This window comes from Falco punctatus (assembly GCF_963210335.1).
Source record: "Falco punctatus genome assembly, chromosome: 6".
Lineage (NCBI taxonomy): Eukaryota > Metazoa > Chordata > Aves > Falconiformes > Falconidae > Falco > Falco punctatus.
The window spans coordinates 7,453,642-7,471,523 of NC_137585.1; the positions used below are offsets into that span (position 1 = coordinate 7,453,642).

At 40.7% G+C, this 17,882-nt stretch overlaps 1 protein-coding gene across 1 annotated transcript in view; it reads left to right on the top strand.

Annotated features, from left to right (window-relative positions):
* Positions 1 to 12,034, top strand: part of DPT (dermatopontin) — a 29,047-nt gene extending 17,013 nt beyond the window's left edge. The window contains exons 3-4 of the mRNA XM_080393707.1: positions 6,454 to 6,561; positions 11,732 to 12,034. Of these exons, the coding sequence (XP_080249833.1) occupies positions 6,454 to 6,561; positions 11,732 to 11,798 (175 nt within the window). The 3' untranslated portion in view covers positions 11,799 to 12,034. The remainder of the gene's footprint in view (positions 1 to 6,453; positions 6,562 to 11,731) is intronic.
* Positions 12,035 to 17,882: the final 5,848 nt, after the last annotated feature.

Below are 17,882 nucleotides of genomic sequence, written 5' to 3' on the forward strand. Positions count from 1 at the left end.
CTCAAATGGTTTATTAGAATTTGACCAAATTTTTACAGCTGGAACATCCCTGTGTTTTTTGAGTCCTGCTAATGCTTATTGAAATACTAATTTATGACACCATCATGCTGACTGAAACCCACACTTAAACACTTTGCTTAACTTAAGAACATGGTTAAAGCCAAATACATGCTTAACGACTTTGCTTGGTAGCATCTACACCCTTACTCTTAAGAACCCAGCAGTTCTGTTTCATAGCTCGTCTTCTCATCATTAATTCTCAGTTTACCTGTACAGTAAGGCCATATTGAAAATAAACATACTAGTCTTTTCTAGTCTCATAGTTTTGCACTTGCTATTTTAATTTTTACAAGTACTTTGTTTCCTTCCTTACCATTCCAAGTCTTGTCATGGATTCTGACGTTTTTTCCACACTGGAAATAATTAACATTCCTCACAGGAAGCAGAAAAGCTCCCGTTATTTACCTGGCTAGGGAATGCTACCACAGTAAAATAAACTGCGTGCTGATTCAGATCATAAAGGAAACAAATCCACTGCAGATGCAGAGACAGTGTTACTTAAGTGGTCCCATTAGAGCTCAGATTTTTCTCTTTACCAGGAAATTGAAAGCTCAACTCCATACTCTCAAAAGAAAACATGTCACAGAACAGCCCCAAGTCTGCACAGACTGTTTATGACTGTTTCCCCTCTCCAAACAGCCAGCAGTCCAAGTGCCAGAAGGCCTGTCTGGAGCTGTGGCTGCTCTCTGTCATGGTGACATTATCCAGGCAACAATTACATTTTCCAAGAGTTATGGAGCTTAAAGAACTTATTTGTTTTCTTGGTTCAACCTGCTACCATATTGAAACTGATGAGATCCTGTGCAGGTTTTGCAGAGATTACCAACAGCAGAGATACAAATCCAGGAGGTGAACTTAGAAAAGATGTGGTGGAAACATGCTCTTCTGGGCAACACAATCCCCCCTCCCCCCTTGATTTTTTTTATGTATTTAACTGATTTTTTTTTTTATATCCCAGAAAATACAACCTTACAGTTCAATCTCCAGGACCATCTTCCAGAGACATCTTAGGAGAAATACATTTGCTTAACATTGGAAAGCTGGCTAATGTTATTTCAGACATTTTTCTTGAGGAATAGGCATAAGGTGCCCTGGGCTCTCTGCTGCTACTTGTGTCAGTATTGCACTAGCTCATGTAGGCCTTCAAGAAGAACCATGGTCCCCACAGCTGGCTTCATGGCTCCTCAGCCCTGTGAGAGTTTGTGGCTTTCACTACAACAGAGTGGAAACAGAAGGGCAGTGACGTGTCTAGGTGAATCTATGATCTTGGAGCTTGGAGCCTGAACTCAATTCCAAAATGCATGTGACATGGCCACATGAGAAAACTGCTCATCTCTAGAGCAATTCCAGGACATCTCTAGTTCCCTGGCAGCCCAGCAATCTGGGTTCTGTACTGGAAGCATTGGCAGGAATCTCTTTAGACAGTTTACTAAGACCTTTCAGCTTTTCAGCATAATATGCTTCCAGCTGGAGAAAGAACTGAAATTGATTAAAGAGACTTAACATTCCCATGTTGACCGAATATAACATGCAGGCTCATGGCTCTTGAAAAAATATTGTCCTTTAGGAGAGCCGTATTCTTGAAGCATTTGTAAACAACTTCTGAAACAGTAAGGCTATTCAGGGGACACTCCTTGTCCTCAAAGGTCAGAAAGTTAATGTCAAAGCTTATGTTTTCCTCTTGAAATGGAACAGCTCCTTTTGTCTGTGGAATTGTTAGAGGAAGAGTTCAGCAGCAAATTGGAAAATGAAGGTTAAAGAGGAGCCATTCATCTTGTTAGCACTGTAGTTGCACAAGAAGTGGAAAGTGTAAGGCGCTCCAAAGCAATGTACTTACTAGCAGGGAATAAGTATATTCAACAGTTGGAGTAGGAAACCTTGAGCTCTACCACTGACTGTCTTTGATATTTTAAAAGACTCATTTCTTTTGTCTGCTTGATATCCGGAGGCTAGACATACCCACAGTTCCCATTTACTTCTCTAAGGGGCAGGCTGTACAGTACTAATAAGGCCATTGGTGTGACTTCATCTTCTTATCAGTAAAAAATAGACTTATGATAACTATATCTGAAGTCAGTCATTAAAGAGTGCTAGGGATCACCGTAGTTTAGTACAAAACATTCTTCTGTGTACTAAACGAGTAACTCTGTGTTTTCTATTAATCTCTAACATAGTAATTCCTCACAATGGAAAATAAACAACATTACTAGTTTCAGATTAAAATAATAACAATGGTAACTCTGTTAAATATTTAACACCTTTTTTCAATACACTTCATACCCTGAGCAAGGCTTATAGGATTATAGTAAAGTATGTTAGAAACATGTGGGGATGGGTGGGGTGCTGAAACCAGTCAGAAGACAAACCATCCCACACCAACTCTGTACCAGTTGAAAACCCTATTGTGAAAATACCTTTTTCTGTCAGGTTTTCCTGCTCTCCCACACACATGCCAAACCACCTACATCCTTCTCACAAATTTCTCTTTCCCAGTCTTTAATGTAGAATTACGTGCTTTCTCCTCTCTTGACAATGCCACTAGTGCTCTGAGTGTCTTATGTCCAAACATCATACACCAGATACTAACCTGAAGTGGATTTGCAAAGCCAAATCAGAGTTCCTCTGTTTCCTATATTAATTCTTGCAAACAGATTATATGGATTGAAAAGACTACCACTTGCTAAAGGTCTCACATTACTACTTTCTCTCCTACGAGCCCTTCCCCAAATTTAACACCTTTGTGCATATCTGGGTTTAGTAAGCAATCCCTCCAAATACACCATGATAGCCCCTACACAGACTGTCTGCCTCCTTGAGATTTGTTTGGCATTAAATTACTCAGTGCCTAGGTCTCACAACCAGTGTAACACAGGACTTCTCACAGCTGCTTTGCAAGCCTTTCATCTAGGGCCTTCCCTCACGTACCCCCTCAGGCACCACAAGCACAACAGCTTGGTCCTAGAGGCCTTAGATCATCCCAAGTGGCAGCAGCAACTTTGTCACTCAGCAAACCCAAGCTTCGCACTGCTCCCCTATCCCTGTTTTCTTTGCCAAGAGGTCAATGCCAGAAGTGCTTACAGGGCCCCCATGCAGGTTACTGTGAGTGGCTCTTCCCAAAGGGGTCTTGTCCTTGGGCTTGGACTCCTCAGGAGTCCAGACTCCTGTGGGCAGGCAAACCCTTACCAACTAGGGCAAAAAGTGTCTTTCACTTGTTTCATGACTCCTCTCAGGTATAAACCATACATTGCCACAAATGGCTTACAAATGCTACCACATTTGTAAATAAATTACCTGTCTGTAGGGTCCTCGTAGGTGGTTCACAGTTGATATGCATTATAGAGTAAAATAATATTTTCAGTTAAGCACTTGATAATGTTTACACACCAAGCTACCACAAATGCTGAGGGAACCACTGTCCTGTGCTGCGCAGACCACTTTAAGAAGACCCTTAATGGCTGAGTTAAATGACCTTTCTCCCCCTCATGAAGAGAAAACCATGTACTGAATATCCCTATGCATTAAACGCTACAGCATCTCTCAGTGCAGATACATTTTGTGCAACTTACCCCCAGGATTCCAGAAATGGGGATAATAGAGAAGGGCTGGGTCACACCACAGAGCTCTGCTATATGGACAACCAATTGCATTTTCCTCTAAAGGATACAGCGCAATCCAGACGACCTTGAGATGCATGGGCTTAATGGAACAGTTTCATAACTGAGTATGGCAAACATCAAAGAGAACTGAATTAGACACACAGATCACACAGACCCAAGTGAACTTGAACATTGCTGTCATAGGACTACTTATAATTTTTTTCTCCTGAACAAAAGGAATAAGTAGGCATCTGTCTACGTAACAAGACAATCCAGAGCAGCTCAAGTCCCCAAATACTTTACTTTTGGTAATTGCATATTTTTGATTTTTGAATATTTCTTAGCAGAGAAGCCTTAAGAAGCTCAATAGTAATGTGGAGAAGTTAGTAGAGAAGGAGGGGGAGATGCCAGCAGGCAGAAAGAAAAGAGAGGGAAGCTAAGTGAAGGCTGCCTACTGCATTCACTTCAGAATAACACTGCCTGCTTCTGCGAAAGACCCTTCACAGTAATTCACGAGCTTGTCATCGGATTCACTTTTCAGCTGAAGAAAAGGCTCATGAAACAAGGTCAAAGAACTGACTCTCAGTTCTGTCTCTGAGTAGAGCTGAAAGCAGCTTTTTAACCTTGTGTTTTGTGCAGTCTTGTCTGCCCAGTACATAGTGTTGGTCAAGATTACAGAACATTTTCCTTGCTGAATGCCAAACAGATGTTATGAAACACATTTGGTGGAACATATATAAACACGTCTTAGTGTTTTCTCATAATAATAGCTAAAAAAAGCCCCCAAACTTGGGGTTGATGGGTGAATACAAAATGAAATCCTGGTCCACAGCTAGTCTTCATGCCAGATTTTAAAAACCTGCTATGACCCAGGAACATTCAAAGATGTGTCTATCAGTCAACTCAGGCTGCAACTTGGTAAACTAAATATGGGCACTCTCATCTGACAGAGGGAGCAGACACACCATTAAACTTTCTTATCCTCCAAAACATTCTGCCTGTTGGGAACGGTACCTACCACGAGCTAACTCACAAATTGTGTCTTTGAGATATCTGCTGAGACTGTGCTAGTTGGTCTGGGCTAAAACTGTCCCAGGGGCTGTTCTAATAATTTACATGTCTAAGCAATCAAGTTACAGTGCCCGGAAACATTTTCTGGCATTGTGTAATTTACTAGCATAGATGTAGCCCCAGTTTCTCTTGGCCTGTGGCTATGGATCCAGAAATATTCTCAAGATTCAGATCCATCACTTCACTGATGGGAGATTCCTGCGTGCAAAAAAGTCCTCGTCAAGGCCTCGATTTCTGTGTAAAGAAAATGGACAAAATACAGACCAGGTAGCAGAGGTCAGGCTTTGTGAAGTATAGTCTAGCCCCCATTACAGCTCTGGGCATGGAGTGCAGGGCCCTGAAAGCAGCTCTTTACAAACTGGAGGGCTTTCAGCAAGCTGGCTATACCGTGGGACCAGCTTATGCTCAGGTTAAGGTTCTTTTCTTGGGCCACAAAAGTGTGTTACAGATTCAAGTCATAGGTTGTCAAAGTAAAAAAGTATTCAAATCAGAGTTGTAAACTTTCTGACACTGACAAATAAATATATATTTAGAAGCACAAGGGGAGATCTAAAAGCAGAAATGATAATGTCAGCCTTCAATCAAAAAAATAAACTAGGTTTGCCATGGTTCAACAGAAACACATTTAGGTGATGAACTTTAGTCTATGGAAAATCACCAGCTAACTGGTGAGATGTCATGAGAAACAGCTTTTTGTAATATTTGCATTTATTTTCTTCATCTGGGTCAGAGACAGTTCCCTTTAAATCCATAGTGGTCTCATTCTGGACTTTCATGGGAGCTGGACTGAAAACTGTGGCTCTAATTTTCCCACTTGCAGTGCATACATTTGACTCCATATATTTATCCATCCAAACAATTGCCAGTGTAGGTGGTTTCTTCTCTTTCTCCTAGTCCACAGCAGCTGTCTGCATGACCTGTGAAATACTGCTGTTCATTTCTTTTCAAAGGCATAGCACTGCAAGAGCTCTGCAAACCCGTGGATCCTTGGTCAGCTCCCATGTGAAATGAGTGCCAGGTTTCCATTCCTGACCTCTAACATAATGTTGACATAAAGTACTGGTCAAGGTCCCAGTCCCTTCCTGCATCTGTTCATTATCTGTAAAACCAAGTACAGTATTACTTGCCTGTCTCCCAGGGAAGCAGTAACTATAATTCTAATCAGATTAATAAGTGCGGAAGCACTTTGAGCTCCTTAGATAAAATACTCTGCACAAATATTGTCCAGGCCCATATTTTTACATTATTAACTAGGCAGAAATTAGAAACAACAAAGGAATGGATTAATGGCTACATTCATTTAATATAATTAATAAATGGATAAATGCTTGTAGTTATTTGACTTGGTAACATTTACAGCACTCTACAGCAGCAAACCAACCAGACTCACAAGAGGATGGAGCAAATCCTTGCAATAAAGATAAAAGTAGTAGACAAGCTTTACATTATTGTTCAGGCTGCTTTTACTCCAGAGCTGCAGATGCATACACATATAATACTCCAACTTGCTCTTAACATTTTTAAACTTACTGAAATTTACTCAAATAGCTACATGAATTAGTTGCGTAGAAGCAAAAGGCAGTGTCATAGGTGAGACTATGTCTTGTGGTGCTGCTAAGAAACAAGAATTTCCAAAGAAGGAAAAATCTATTTGAGTTGCATTCAGTCAACTGAACTTTTCTTTAAGATGGTAAATTATATTATTTTCTTTTTCCTTAATGCAAAGGTTAACAACAGAACATCCAGGACACTATGGAGAAGATATGGACATGATGATGTACAGCTACGATCATTACATACGTGGGGCAACCACAACTTTCTCTGCTGTGCACAGGTTTGCTTTTCATCTATTTCATTTTTTTAAAAAAAAAAAAAAAAGTCTTCTTTTTCTATTTCCCCCAGACACTGCATGGCTACTCTACATCAGGCTAGTACTTCTGCAGACCAAAGTTCACAGTGCATGTGGCTGATTGTCCAGGGTGGTGTATCAGGAACAGGGCATTTTCATGCACAAGGGGATAATTTGCCATGTCTGAGTAGTAAAAAATATAGCAATGGTAGGCTTGGCTAAATCTGAGCTCCACAAAGGGTAACAGATTTTTAGTATTGTTTCTCACCTATCTGTAATTGGACCATCATTCACCTAACTCAATAAAACCAGCCTGAACACCCTGTCATTTCAAGGGATGAGAGAGTTATTTTGGCCCAATTTCTTTGCAAAGAAGCACAGGGAATCTGCCAGCATTCAAAGATAAGCCCATACAAACTGCAGCGTGAATGCTGTAAACTGCCCAAGCCATTGCAACACAATTCTAACAGATCTGAAGCAACATCAGGAACTGATCCCTTTCCAAAAATGTGTTAACTACTTTTTCCTGATCAGTCCTGGTCATTACTTGACATTTGCTAATCCTCTTGAGTGAGGACCTATGGCTAGTGAAGTTGTAGTCATGCAGACTCATAATTGCTCGGCTCAGTTAATTAAGTGTCTCTCCCTTTTTACTAGGAGAGTGTAAGCAGTCACTGAAACCTGACTCTGGGAGAGGGATCTTGATTCTTTCCTCTCAAGCTGACCTCTAATACATCATGAGCTATTTCTTTGCTGATGTTTATTATATAACAGACACCTCAGTCCAGTATATTAAAGCATTTGTTATCAAACACAGCACAGACAGCAAGGCAAGGTGTGCTGCACCGTATTGCTGCCAAGACTGGCTGCAGGAGAAGAGGGGAGAGAAAAGAGAAGTGGGAGTTTAAACACACCAACATTTCAAGCTGTCTCTAATAACACCCAAAGAAGCTGAGGTGCTTTTGTGACTGTGATGCTCTCAGCTTGCCCGAGTTCACTAGGGATCTCTCAGCCAAAAGATTACCTAAAGTAAGGAGGCTCTTCCAGAAATAATAACACGTTGTCAGACTGCTGCAGGTCCATAACTGTAATTTTCTGGCTACAATCCATTAGCCTGTTTATTACTAAATGGAAACCATGTCTGCAAATTGTTCCTAGAAGCGGAAGAGTAACTTTCACAGTTAATTGACTCAAAGTTATCTATCCCTTTAGATAAAGAATTTCCAAGGTTGCAAGGGACATCCTTGTTGTGGTTTGTTGTTGTTGTTTGTTTTTTTTTTTCTCTTAAATATTATCCACTGCTATTCTTAATACTTCTTCCTCATGGCTGTGGCAGAGTAGGGGAGGTAACACAGACAGTGCACTCCCCTGTTCCCAGCTTCAATCAAATGTGGACCAGAGTAGTCAGGAATCACAAGGATGAGCCCGGAAAACAGAGCAGTTGAGGTAACAAATTGCCTCTGAGCAGATTTCTGTGACTGCTAAAGGCTTAACACAGCTTTCAGAAGGGGATGGCGGTGGAGGGACTGGCCAGGAGCAGAGGCAGCATCATGGGGATGTACAGCAGGAGTACAGGCCTTCAAGGTTATGGAATCACAGTACCTGGGAAGGAAAGAATACACGAACACCTTTGTCCTACCACTGCTGTGACAGCAGCGATGAACCTGCAATAGTAGCAGGTGGAAAGCATGGAGAAATTTTTTCATGAATTGCAGTCTAGGAAACTTTTCTGTGCCAATGAACTTTCTGGCCCCCAGCTTCCAGAATGACTAAAACCAATTTCTGTTACCTAGCATATGAAGTGGAAAAAAATCCTGCTACACCAATTCATAATTCAGATTCACGCTGTAACTCTCCTGAGTAATATACTCACAACAGTCAGCAAAGTTTGTTATCCTAAATGGTTCTTTGCAGCTAAGTGAGGCAGAATAGGAGCAGAAAAAGTTATCCTGAGTCGTAGTCTACCAGGAGCTTGGACACCTGCAACTTGTCTGTGTAAACATGCTGTAGATTTTGAGAGTTCTTTTCATTTTCAAGCATATTAAACTTGTGTCCATACTATTTAGCCCACGATGTGCAATGTCCTTGAGCTAACGAGAGGCACGAAAAAAGCCTCTGAAGGTATTTCAGTTTAAGCTTTTCTAATCACTTCAAACAGTTAGGTATTTTTAGAGGTTTTGAATAAACTTGCAGAAATCATATCCTCCCTTCCTACTCCCTAAAATATTGCATCACTGAGGTCACTACCAATACACAGATACTTGAGAGAGTATGTGATGCCTCTGGCAAAAAGCTGTAGAAAGTTTAGAAAAAGTGGTATCCCCACCTTCTTTTCTGTAATCACTTTGTGAGTCTCCATGCCTGTGTATCAGGAATGAATGAAGGAGTTGCCGTGCATCATCATCAGTTTTAAGTGCTTATTTGTGGACAACAGACTTTGGAGATCGTTAATATTTACATATTTATAACAATACTCTTGAGTCCAGAGAGCACCACTGGAACATTCACAGCCCAACCTGCAGCAAGTAGCCTGGACAGGGAGGTGGGGGTTACCAGACGTGCTCAGTAGTTGCCACAGCTTGCCCTTTGCTGCACATACAGACTGTCATTAGCTATTTTTTTTCACAAAACTGTTCTCTGCTCTGAATAGCTGGTCATTTCTAAAATGCTCAGAAATCATCACTGAAAGACAGATCAACACCCAGATACCCCAGCAGTAAGTACATCTGAAATACTGGACAAGTTGGATATCTACTGAGCTTAGCTGAGCAAAATAATAGATGCCTAATAAGTTTCATATAACCAAAGAAAGAGGATTTTTCCAAAGTCAGTATGAATAGGAATTCACAGAATCTTTTAACTGAACTGGAAACAGATTAGTCCGCAATATTTGGAGATAAAAGATATTTTGCCTATAGCTTAAAAAATTCAAATCTGACAGCACACGACAGCTGGAGAGTAAAAGTGACAATTCAATATTGACTACAAGGAAAATGCATGAAATTAGCAATTTGTGGGGGACCTATAAACTGGTATTAAGGATCTGCAAAGGCAAGTTCATACATATTCTGGAGTATGCCACATAAGGCAATTCCTGACAGGATCTGCACCCGCACTGGAAAACCGGTAAGGGATCTAAAAATGGAAACAGGCTGATAACTACTGAATTAAACACACAGCACCAATGATACAAAGTAATTGCCTGCATCCTGAAAAGTTGGACATGTATGTTTAACTTCAAACTCAAGTAATGCAAAAAAAAAAAAAAAAAAAAAGATAAATTAAGACATTAAATGCATAAATCTATTGGCCATCAACCATCTGCATAAATACTAAAGTGTCTGCAAGTTCAAGCTTAAATTACAACTTCAGAAATGATTCTGTTCGAGTACTCTAAAGCTTGTTATTAATTCAGGTAACAAAAATACACTTACTTTCACGAACTTGACTTCTAACTTTACGATACCCTATTTTAGAAAAATTACTTGAACTCAGCTTTTGATCTAAAAGTCTTTCTGACAATGGGTGTTAGTTTAGCAGACCTTAATTTTGACCCATATAGTCTTGTTAATCTACATGTGAGGCATCTTTTTTTTGTCTCTCTGGGTAGCTTAGTGACCAAAAGGGTAATAGCTTTCTTTGAAGAGCGTGCACATAATCCAAACGAGGACTTCCCAAAATAAATCTAGAAATTAATCTTGCATTTTATTAACCTTTGATAACAGTTTTATGAGGAAATTACAATTTAAAAACATCTAAGAAAGGCATAAAGAAAACCAAACCTAAACATTCTATAACTAAACACTGACTCGCTGATGAGTATGAGGCAGACTCAGTTCCAAATGACACTTAGCATAAACTGATGAAGTAGCATAGTAAATTCCCAATTTAAAAACTCAGTTCGTGAAAGCTGAAATGAGACACTTTACACCTCCGCAGAGCTAAGAGTCAAATTAATTTTATTCCAAGACAGATTCACCCAGTCAATGAAACCACGCAAGAGCAGTTAATACCAAAATCTGGGCTCAGCACATCCCTGAGAGGCAGCAGGTTCTGCACAACTTTCCTCGCTGTTTGGAGCTGGCCACCAGAAAACCAGGATGGAGCAGGGCTCTGTAAAGCAAGCTCCTATTGAATCACTCAGCAGCATTACCTGTTCCATGCCTTAGGTTTAGGAGATCACTATTAGCAGAATCCAAACTTCCAGAAGCCTCTCAGAGTACTACCCATTACCAATTTATATGACAGCTGCCATCTCCAAGGACTGTACTTTAGATCTAACTCCTGTTAGCAGGTAATAAGCAGCCTAAATTGAACATTTGCTCCACAGCAGGACAGCATTTGATCCTCTGAAATCATGCTTTTTCTCAAGTGAAAAGTTAATGCACAATAAGCTAAGGTGGAAATTTGCAGCCTGCTGCAGCTATTGGACACTAAATCAACAGCTTCCACTGTTGAATCCTGCTGCTCCAGTTACACTTCCTACTAACAATAGTTAAGAGGTATCGTATCACTCTCCTGAGAGAGAATACAGACATCCAATTACTCATAAACTAGGAGGAGCATAAACTCTCCTTACACTCGCAAACATTACCCTGCCTCACATGTGACTTGTGCAGATCAAGGATGAGAAGTGAATTTAATTTATTTCACTATTGATCGCTTCACATGTATATTAAAGGATATCAGCTAGAAGACCTAGTAGTGGAAAGGAAAAAAAAAAAACAACAAAAGAGTGATTTTTGCTGTGTGGACAACTCCCCACTTCAGAATGGCTTGAAAATCACCCATGTATTTTAGTGTGTACACCTCCATGAGCAATATATCACATGACAATAACTTTTGACAGAACCACGCCTTTCCTCTTGGTCACTGATTTAAAGTTGATTCAGGACTGATCACCATCAAGTCATTGCTTTCTGGAGGATGCTCAGAAACCTAATTATTCAGAGAGCTGATGTTCTTAACTTGTAAGGGAGTGATTTAATGTCCTTCCAGCCCATAAAACCACAAAGCACCCAGAGGAAAGTCAGGTAATGGCAAATGGATATTTTTGTTGACACAATACCTAGTGTAAAGTTATTCTTACTTGTATAGTCTTATCCTCTTCAGTCCTGTCTCACTAATATCTCTCTCTTGTCTCTCTCTCATGCAGGGATCGTCAGTGGAAATTCATTGTCTGCAGGATGACAGAGTATGATTGCCCATTTCAAAATGTTTAACAAGATTGAGTGTACCCCACTAGGAAAATGTGGGGATGGACAGGGTGGGATGAGGGTCAATAATTACAGGAGAAGGGCAAATAGGCTCACAAAAAAAAAAGCACCAACACTCATCAGCTGTCTGCTGAAGATATAATTCTTTCCCTCTGGAGCTAATAAATAAATTGCCAACCCACGTGCTTGCAACAGCAGTTTTGGAGGATTCCTTCAAGCTGCACTGGCAGTTGTATCCCCCATTGCAAATCCCCCCCATAAGCAAAATAAAATTGCTTATGACATACACATTTATGATACACAAATCTATGGCATATGCACAGTTACATTTTTTATATATATGTATAGCCATTCTTTCACATAGCAACTTCATATAAATTGCTTCCCAGCACAATCACTCCAAATGAGGTGGAAACATACTATAAGCTTTCCAACATCCACTAGACTTTGTCTTCTACTTGTATTTGGAACCAACCTAGTGACTCCTACCAGCTTCTCAGTGTTTAGCAGCTGAAAATGTGCTGAAAGCAGCATCAGGAGGTCTCTGATGTACTGCATTTCGTCTCACCTGTTACGGCCCCCAGCATAACTCCATTGCAACAAAGGTCTGCCTGCACAGGGCAATGAATTCCAAGTATTTAGAACAATGGAAGACATCAATGTCTGATTAAAATGAGGGTAGATCCATCAATAAAAACAGAAGTCTAACCCAGCCTCACTGAGGATCTGTTACATTGTCTTAAAAGTCTCTAATGATACAACTAGCCAGGAGCTCTACTCTGGACAAACCCAGGAGTAGGTCAGGCCACTCACACTCCCAGTAAATATTACACTGCACTTGTCATCAGGATTCTACTTTTCAGGTGGATTTGGTTTCCACTATGGATGCCTATACAATATCCATCTGCCCTTAGGAATATATACTTGGCTTACAACAGACAAATAAAACTAATGACTTAGGTGACCTCTGTTCCTCCAACTTACAGATCTCATTCCCTGTAAAGGATACACTGACCACCTTTCAAGACTGCACAGCACTTGTGCAGCTGTAATCCAACAAGAAAGTCTATTGATCTCTTCCAGGAAGATCTGAGATAGGATTTCTTGTCTTGAACAAAACAGAATTTAGGGCTGTTTCTCAGCTGATGAAGTTAATGGTAAATTTAGCAGTGGCTTCGATGGTGCTAGCTCAAGGGGCATGGTGACCCCATGTATCAATTTAAGGTTGCAAAGCTTCACAGGAAACAGTGATGTCGGCCAGTCAGTTTCCACATTCCAAGCATTTTTAACATATTTACTAGCATACCCTCAAGCGTGAACATTAAAACTACACTTGTCCAATAAAGAATAATAAGTTTTGCATTGCTGTAGCCTTGTTCTTTCTTGGTTTTACTCATACCAGCCTGTTAATTTGCCCACTGTCATTCTCAGAGATCATGATGGTGATTAGGGAGTTTCTGTGAGAGCCAGTTGCTGAGACATGTAAGTAACAGTGGGAAAGAGAAATCAAGAGGCCTAGGGATGCTGGAGAAGCTTGTTAGCTGACACTGGTAGACAGGCAAAGGGAGCCAAGGGAGCTCCAAACAGGACAGCACCAGAGGAGAAGGCACTCACACCAGGGAGTTGATGGAAAAGGCCAGGCCCTATAATGAGGTGTACAAGGATCATCTCTCAGAACCTGCTCTAGATGGACACCCATCTCCCACACAACTTTATCTGGACTAACTAGGCTGCTCTCAATTCTGTGTGTACACCATGGGCCAATGGAGGCCTCTGAGGGGACCATGCAAGATCAGTCTAAGCTGATTTAGAGCCACAGTGCCACAGAAAGGAGCAGTTCTGCTCTCTTTCTTGTCCACTGGAGTTGCAGTGTCATATTGCCCCATATGCCACCTTTTTCCCCCACCCCTGTCCCAGTCGCTTCCTTCCACCCATGCTCTATTCCCAGCTCCACCCTAGCAGTGCATCTGTGTAGGATACATTTCACAGGACTCCTCTTCAGAAAGTTAAGTAATTCGCAGATGAGGAAAGGTGTGGGTGGGAAACAGAATGTATCTTGGGGGAAGGCAGAAATGGGATGTGGAACAAAAAAAAAAACCCAAAAAGCAGAACTGAGGCAGAGAAAGAGTAGCTTCTGTGAAGTCCTAGGACAACTAGTTAGCAAAGGTAGGAACTGAACTTGGTTTTTATCTAAGTTGCAGCATCCATTTCTAATGTTTAGGTAATCTTTGTGTGTGGGAAGACATGGCTCCAAAGCTGATAAGGTTCCAAACCAAATTCCTCATCACAGAGCAAGGAAATGTTGAGCCTGTCTTACAAAAGTTCAGTGGATTCAAAACCTGATCAAACTTGCTTTGACTTTCCTAAAACCATTCTGGAAAAGAGAGCCTCTCAGCCTGCTTAGGACACCTTACTGAACCTGAACATTTCACTCATGCTAACACAAACCAGGTGCCATTGCAGGGAAACGAACAAGAGTTATGGCTATTCAGACCAAGAGCAACTGAGCACGGATACCCAATACGGGGAGCCCACAAGCACTTCTTCATTCTCATGTGTACTGCGACACAGAAGCATCCCATCTACACTTGTACTATTCGGAGTAAAAGTCACCCCTGATCAGAGAGCCAACACAGAGCCTATGCTCTGTTCATGACATCCCGCCAGGCTGGTCCCGACTCCTTGGCCGATTTGTTGCCGCTAAGGGTCGCATCCCAAAGGGAATCCCCAATCTCTTGCCACTCAGTCACACTAAACATCAGTTGGGGGTCCTTTAAGTGTCCTTTTTCCTCCACCCATCTGCATAGCTCTTGGAGCTTCTTTGTGCTCACGCTAGCCTCTCGCTTAGCAAGAACCTCAGATAAAATATGCATTACTGAAGTCCCATATAGGCCTAACATTTTGAATAAACCCTCAGTTTTTAATAAACAAATCATCAGGAAATAAAGCCTTATTTATTTAATAAATAACAACTGTACAGCTTGAATCCAAACATCTGAGAGAAAAGCACTCTCACAAATGCTAGGCATTGCCCCAGTCATGCTACAAGGGCTGCAGATGGCATGCTGTCAGCTTTGTCAGTAATTTTTTTAAATAAACTAGGGCAGGGTAGTCTGCATTCACAAAGGGAAATGCAGCAAACCTCAAAAAACAAGGAAAACCTTTTGAGCTTGTCTAACTCTAAATATAAAAGTTGAAGAGGAAAAAGTGGGGTGGGATGGCTGAGGAAGAGAAATACCAACACTAGCTCCCTTTGTGGATATCCTTTAACCTAAAACTCAGTGAAAGCTGGTGCTAAGCCAAACCCACATCCTCTAATGGATCTGCTCCTCTTGAAGAGATGTTTGGGTAAGAAAGAAGTCTAAGTAATTGGGGAAGTCATAGAGCATTCTATCAACCCCATACAGAGAACTTTACTGTTCTTCCTCACAAATCTCAAGATTAACTTAAAATCCATGGGACACTTGTAGAAAATAAGAGCGCTCTATTTTTTTCATATATTTTGATTTCTCAGTTTGCAGAGTATATAAGCACTTCCAACATTTTTCACTTTCATTATTCTTTAAGTGCTTCAAACAGTACTTTTCAATTACTTTTCAACAATGCTAAGCCTAGAAATGTGTTTTTTAAGAGAAGGCTGAGATTCTTGTTAATCACTTAACAATGAGATCTGGGATTAGTTTTACAGGACAACAAATACTATGAGACTCACGATAAATATATCAGACTTAGCAACACAGCACTGATAAAAAAATGAAATGGCAAACCCATGGCCATGTTGAAATATGGCATATTTCCTGTAAAATCAAGAGAGACCTTTCAACCTCTTCCAGTCCAGCATTCAGGGTTTTGTAATATGTGATAAGCCTGGCAGAGAGTCATGGCATCACCTAAGCAGAGAGATGCCAACACAGCTGAAGGGAAAACAGTCTGTGGATGAAGCAGAAGACCTGGCAGAAGATCATTTGGCTCTTAGGAAAACTTAGTTGACCCTTGACTCACAGCCATTGAAACCTTTTCTGTTTTTAAACTTTATTTCAAGCCATGTTTATTGCACCAGCAACATATCGCTGTACTGGCCTGCATCTTTAAGGCTACAGTACTGTTTGCAAACAGAGAGTATGAACATCACTAGTAGTGGCACTTTGTACCAGAGTTGTTGTCATGAACTGTAGGCAGGAGGAGTTCTGCTAATAATACATTATCAAACCTGAAATATTGCTTGTGCCTAGATTTACTTTTCAAGACACAGTACTTAAACAGGGAACTGCTAACTTATTCCTCATTATTTCACAATACTGGTGTGTGTGTGTAGCTGATGCTCTGCTTAGTAACCTGGACCTATGCATCGAGAAGTTTAGAAAAGGCAGCAGAGCTGCCCACATGCTGAAAATGAAAGACATGCACAAGTGCCTGTGGGTCAGAGTCAGCAGGCTTGGCTCTGCCTTTCTGAGCTCCATACCTTAACAGCATCGATTTCAGTCTTATCCAGCTTGTGAACTTTGGCCCAAATCAATGGAGCTCAGTCTTAAGCAAGAGTCAAGTATCTAAATACTTTATAGGATCTTAGCTTCGCTGGTGCATCTTTACAAGAAAGATTGGAAAAAATGGACTTTGAGTTAGAGGGAATCAATCGAAGAGTGTGCCAAGATACACAGAGATGGACAAGGCACTGCATATCCTGTTCGTACTTTCTCAGACTAAGTCCTGAATTGGTCAGCACTTGGACTAGATGATTGTTTTAAGTCCCTTCCAACTGAAATGGTCTAGTCTATTGTATCTGAAAAGTCTAGATGACTTAACCTCTTGAAGACCAGGACACAATCTGCCTTAGGTTATCTTTAAATCATTTAAGAAGAATAAAGATAAATTTTGCTGAGATTAGCTTTAAAGCCATGTCAATTGGATGAACCCCAGTATGTAAAAAAAACAGACACAGCTACATTTTTGCAGGATGTGAACCTTTTACATGCACGATCAAATTCTACAAGCCTTGCCTGAACCAGACAAGTCACCACACCACCGAACCTGGTCCTAAAAAGATCAGCCTGAATTATGGAAAACACAGAAGATTACACAGGTACACAAGAGATGGTTCTCATGGAAAACTGAGGGAAATTACAAGAACTGAAGCAGAAACAGTAAAAGAAAGACATGAAGCCACCTGAAGAATATGCCATTATATAATTTCTTAAAATAAATGCATGCTCCTCTATCTTAGGAGATGAGATGACTAGGATAATTTAATACCAGCAAAATTTCAAGAATTTGGAGAAAGCTCCCCAAATAACTTTGTAAAGAAAAAAAGGCAGCACAGTATATCAAATACCATCCTTGAAAAGCAGAGGATTTGCCAAGTGAAGCAGAACCAACTGATAATGTTGATATAATTCCTTTAATCTGTGTTGGGAGCTCTTAACCCTTAACCAGAGAAAAGAGATGAGAACATAAGGAATAAGCTAATAATGAAGTGTGAGTAGAAGGAGGAGATGTGATCACAGATGAAGAAAGAGGCAAGAAAAAAATAAGTTCTCAAAAAATTAAAGAAAATGTGGCCCCAGAACTGAACTTCTAGCTTTCCAAGGTTGTGTGAGGCTGCATACAAGGTTTTGCTTCAGCTAACATAAACACATTGCTCAAGCTACCTTAAAGTTTAAAGTCATCAGCAAAAACACTATCATAATTACATGAGTCATCCAAAAATAAGTGCTTTTGTCTTCCACTGAAATCTAAGAGATACCATGGCTATATCCAGGGGTAAATGTGATTGCCATCCACTGGTTTCCATCCAGGCAAGCTCACAGGATTTTTGCTCCTCAATTACTTCTGTTTTCCTCTAGGAGGCAGGGAACTTGGCATTATGAAGCATATAAGATGGCCTTTTGTGGGTTTTGCCTTGGTAGCCCCAAGCCAGGGTACTATAACCTGGGAGGCATGCAACTAGCTTCTCCTCTGTCGTTATTGTGGTCCAGCTTCCTCTAGTTTCACGTGATTTTGCACTGAAGCTGGCTGTTCCCATGCTTTCACTCTCTCTCTCCTGCATTCATGTTATTCTTACAGCTACTGAAAGACTTTGGGACAGCAATCTTC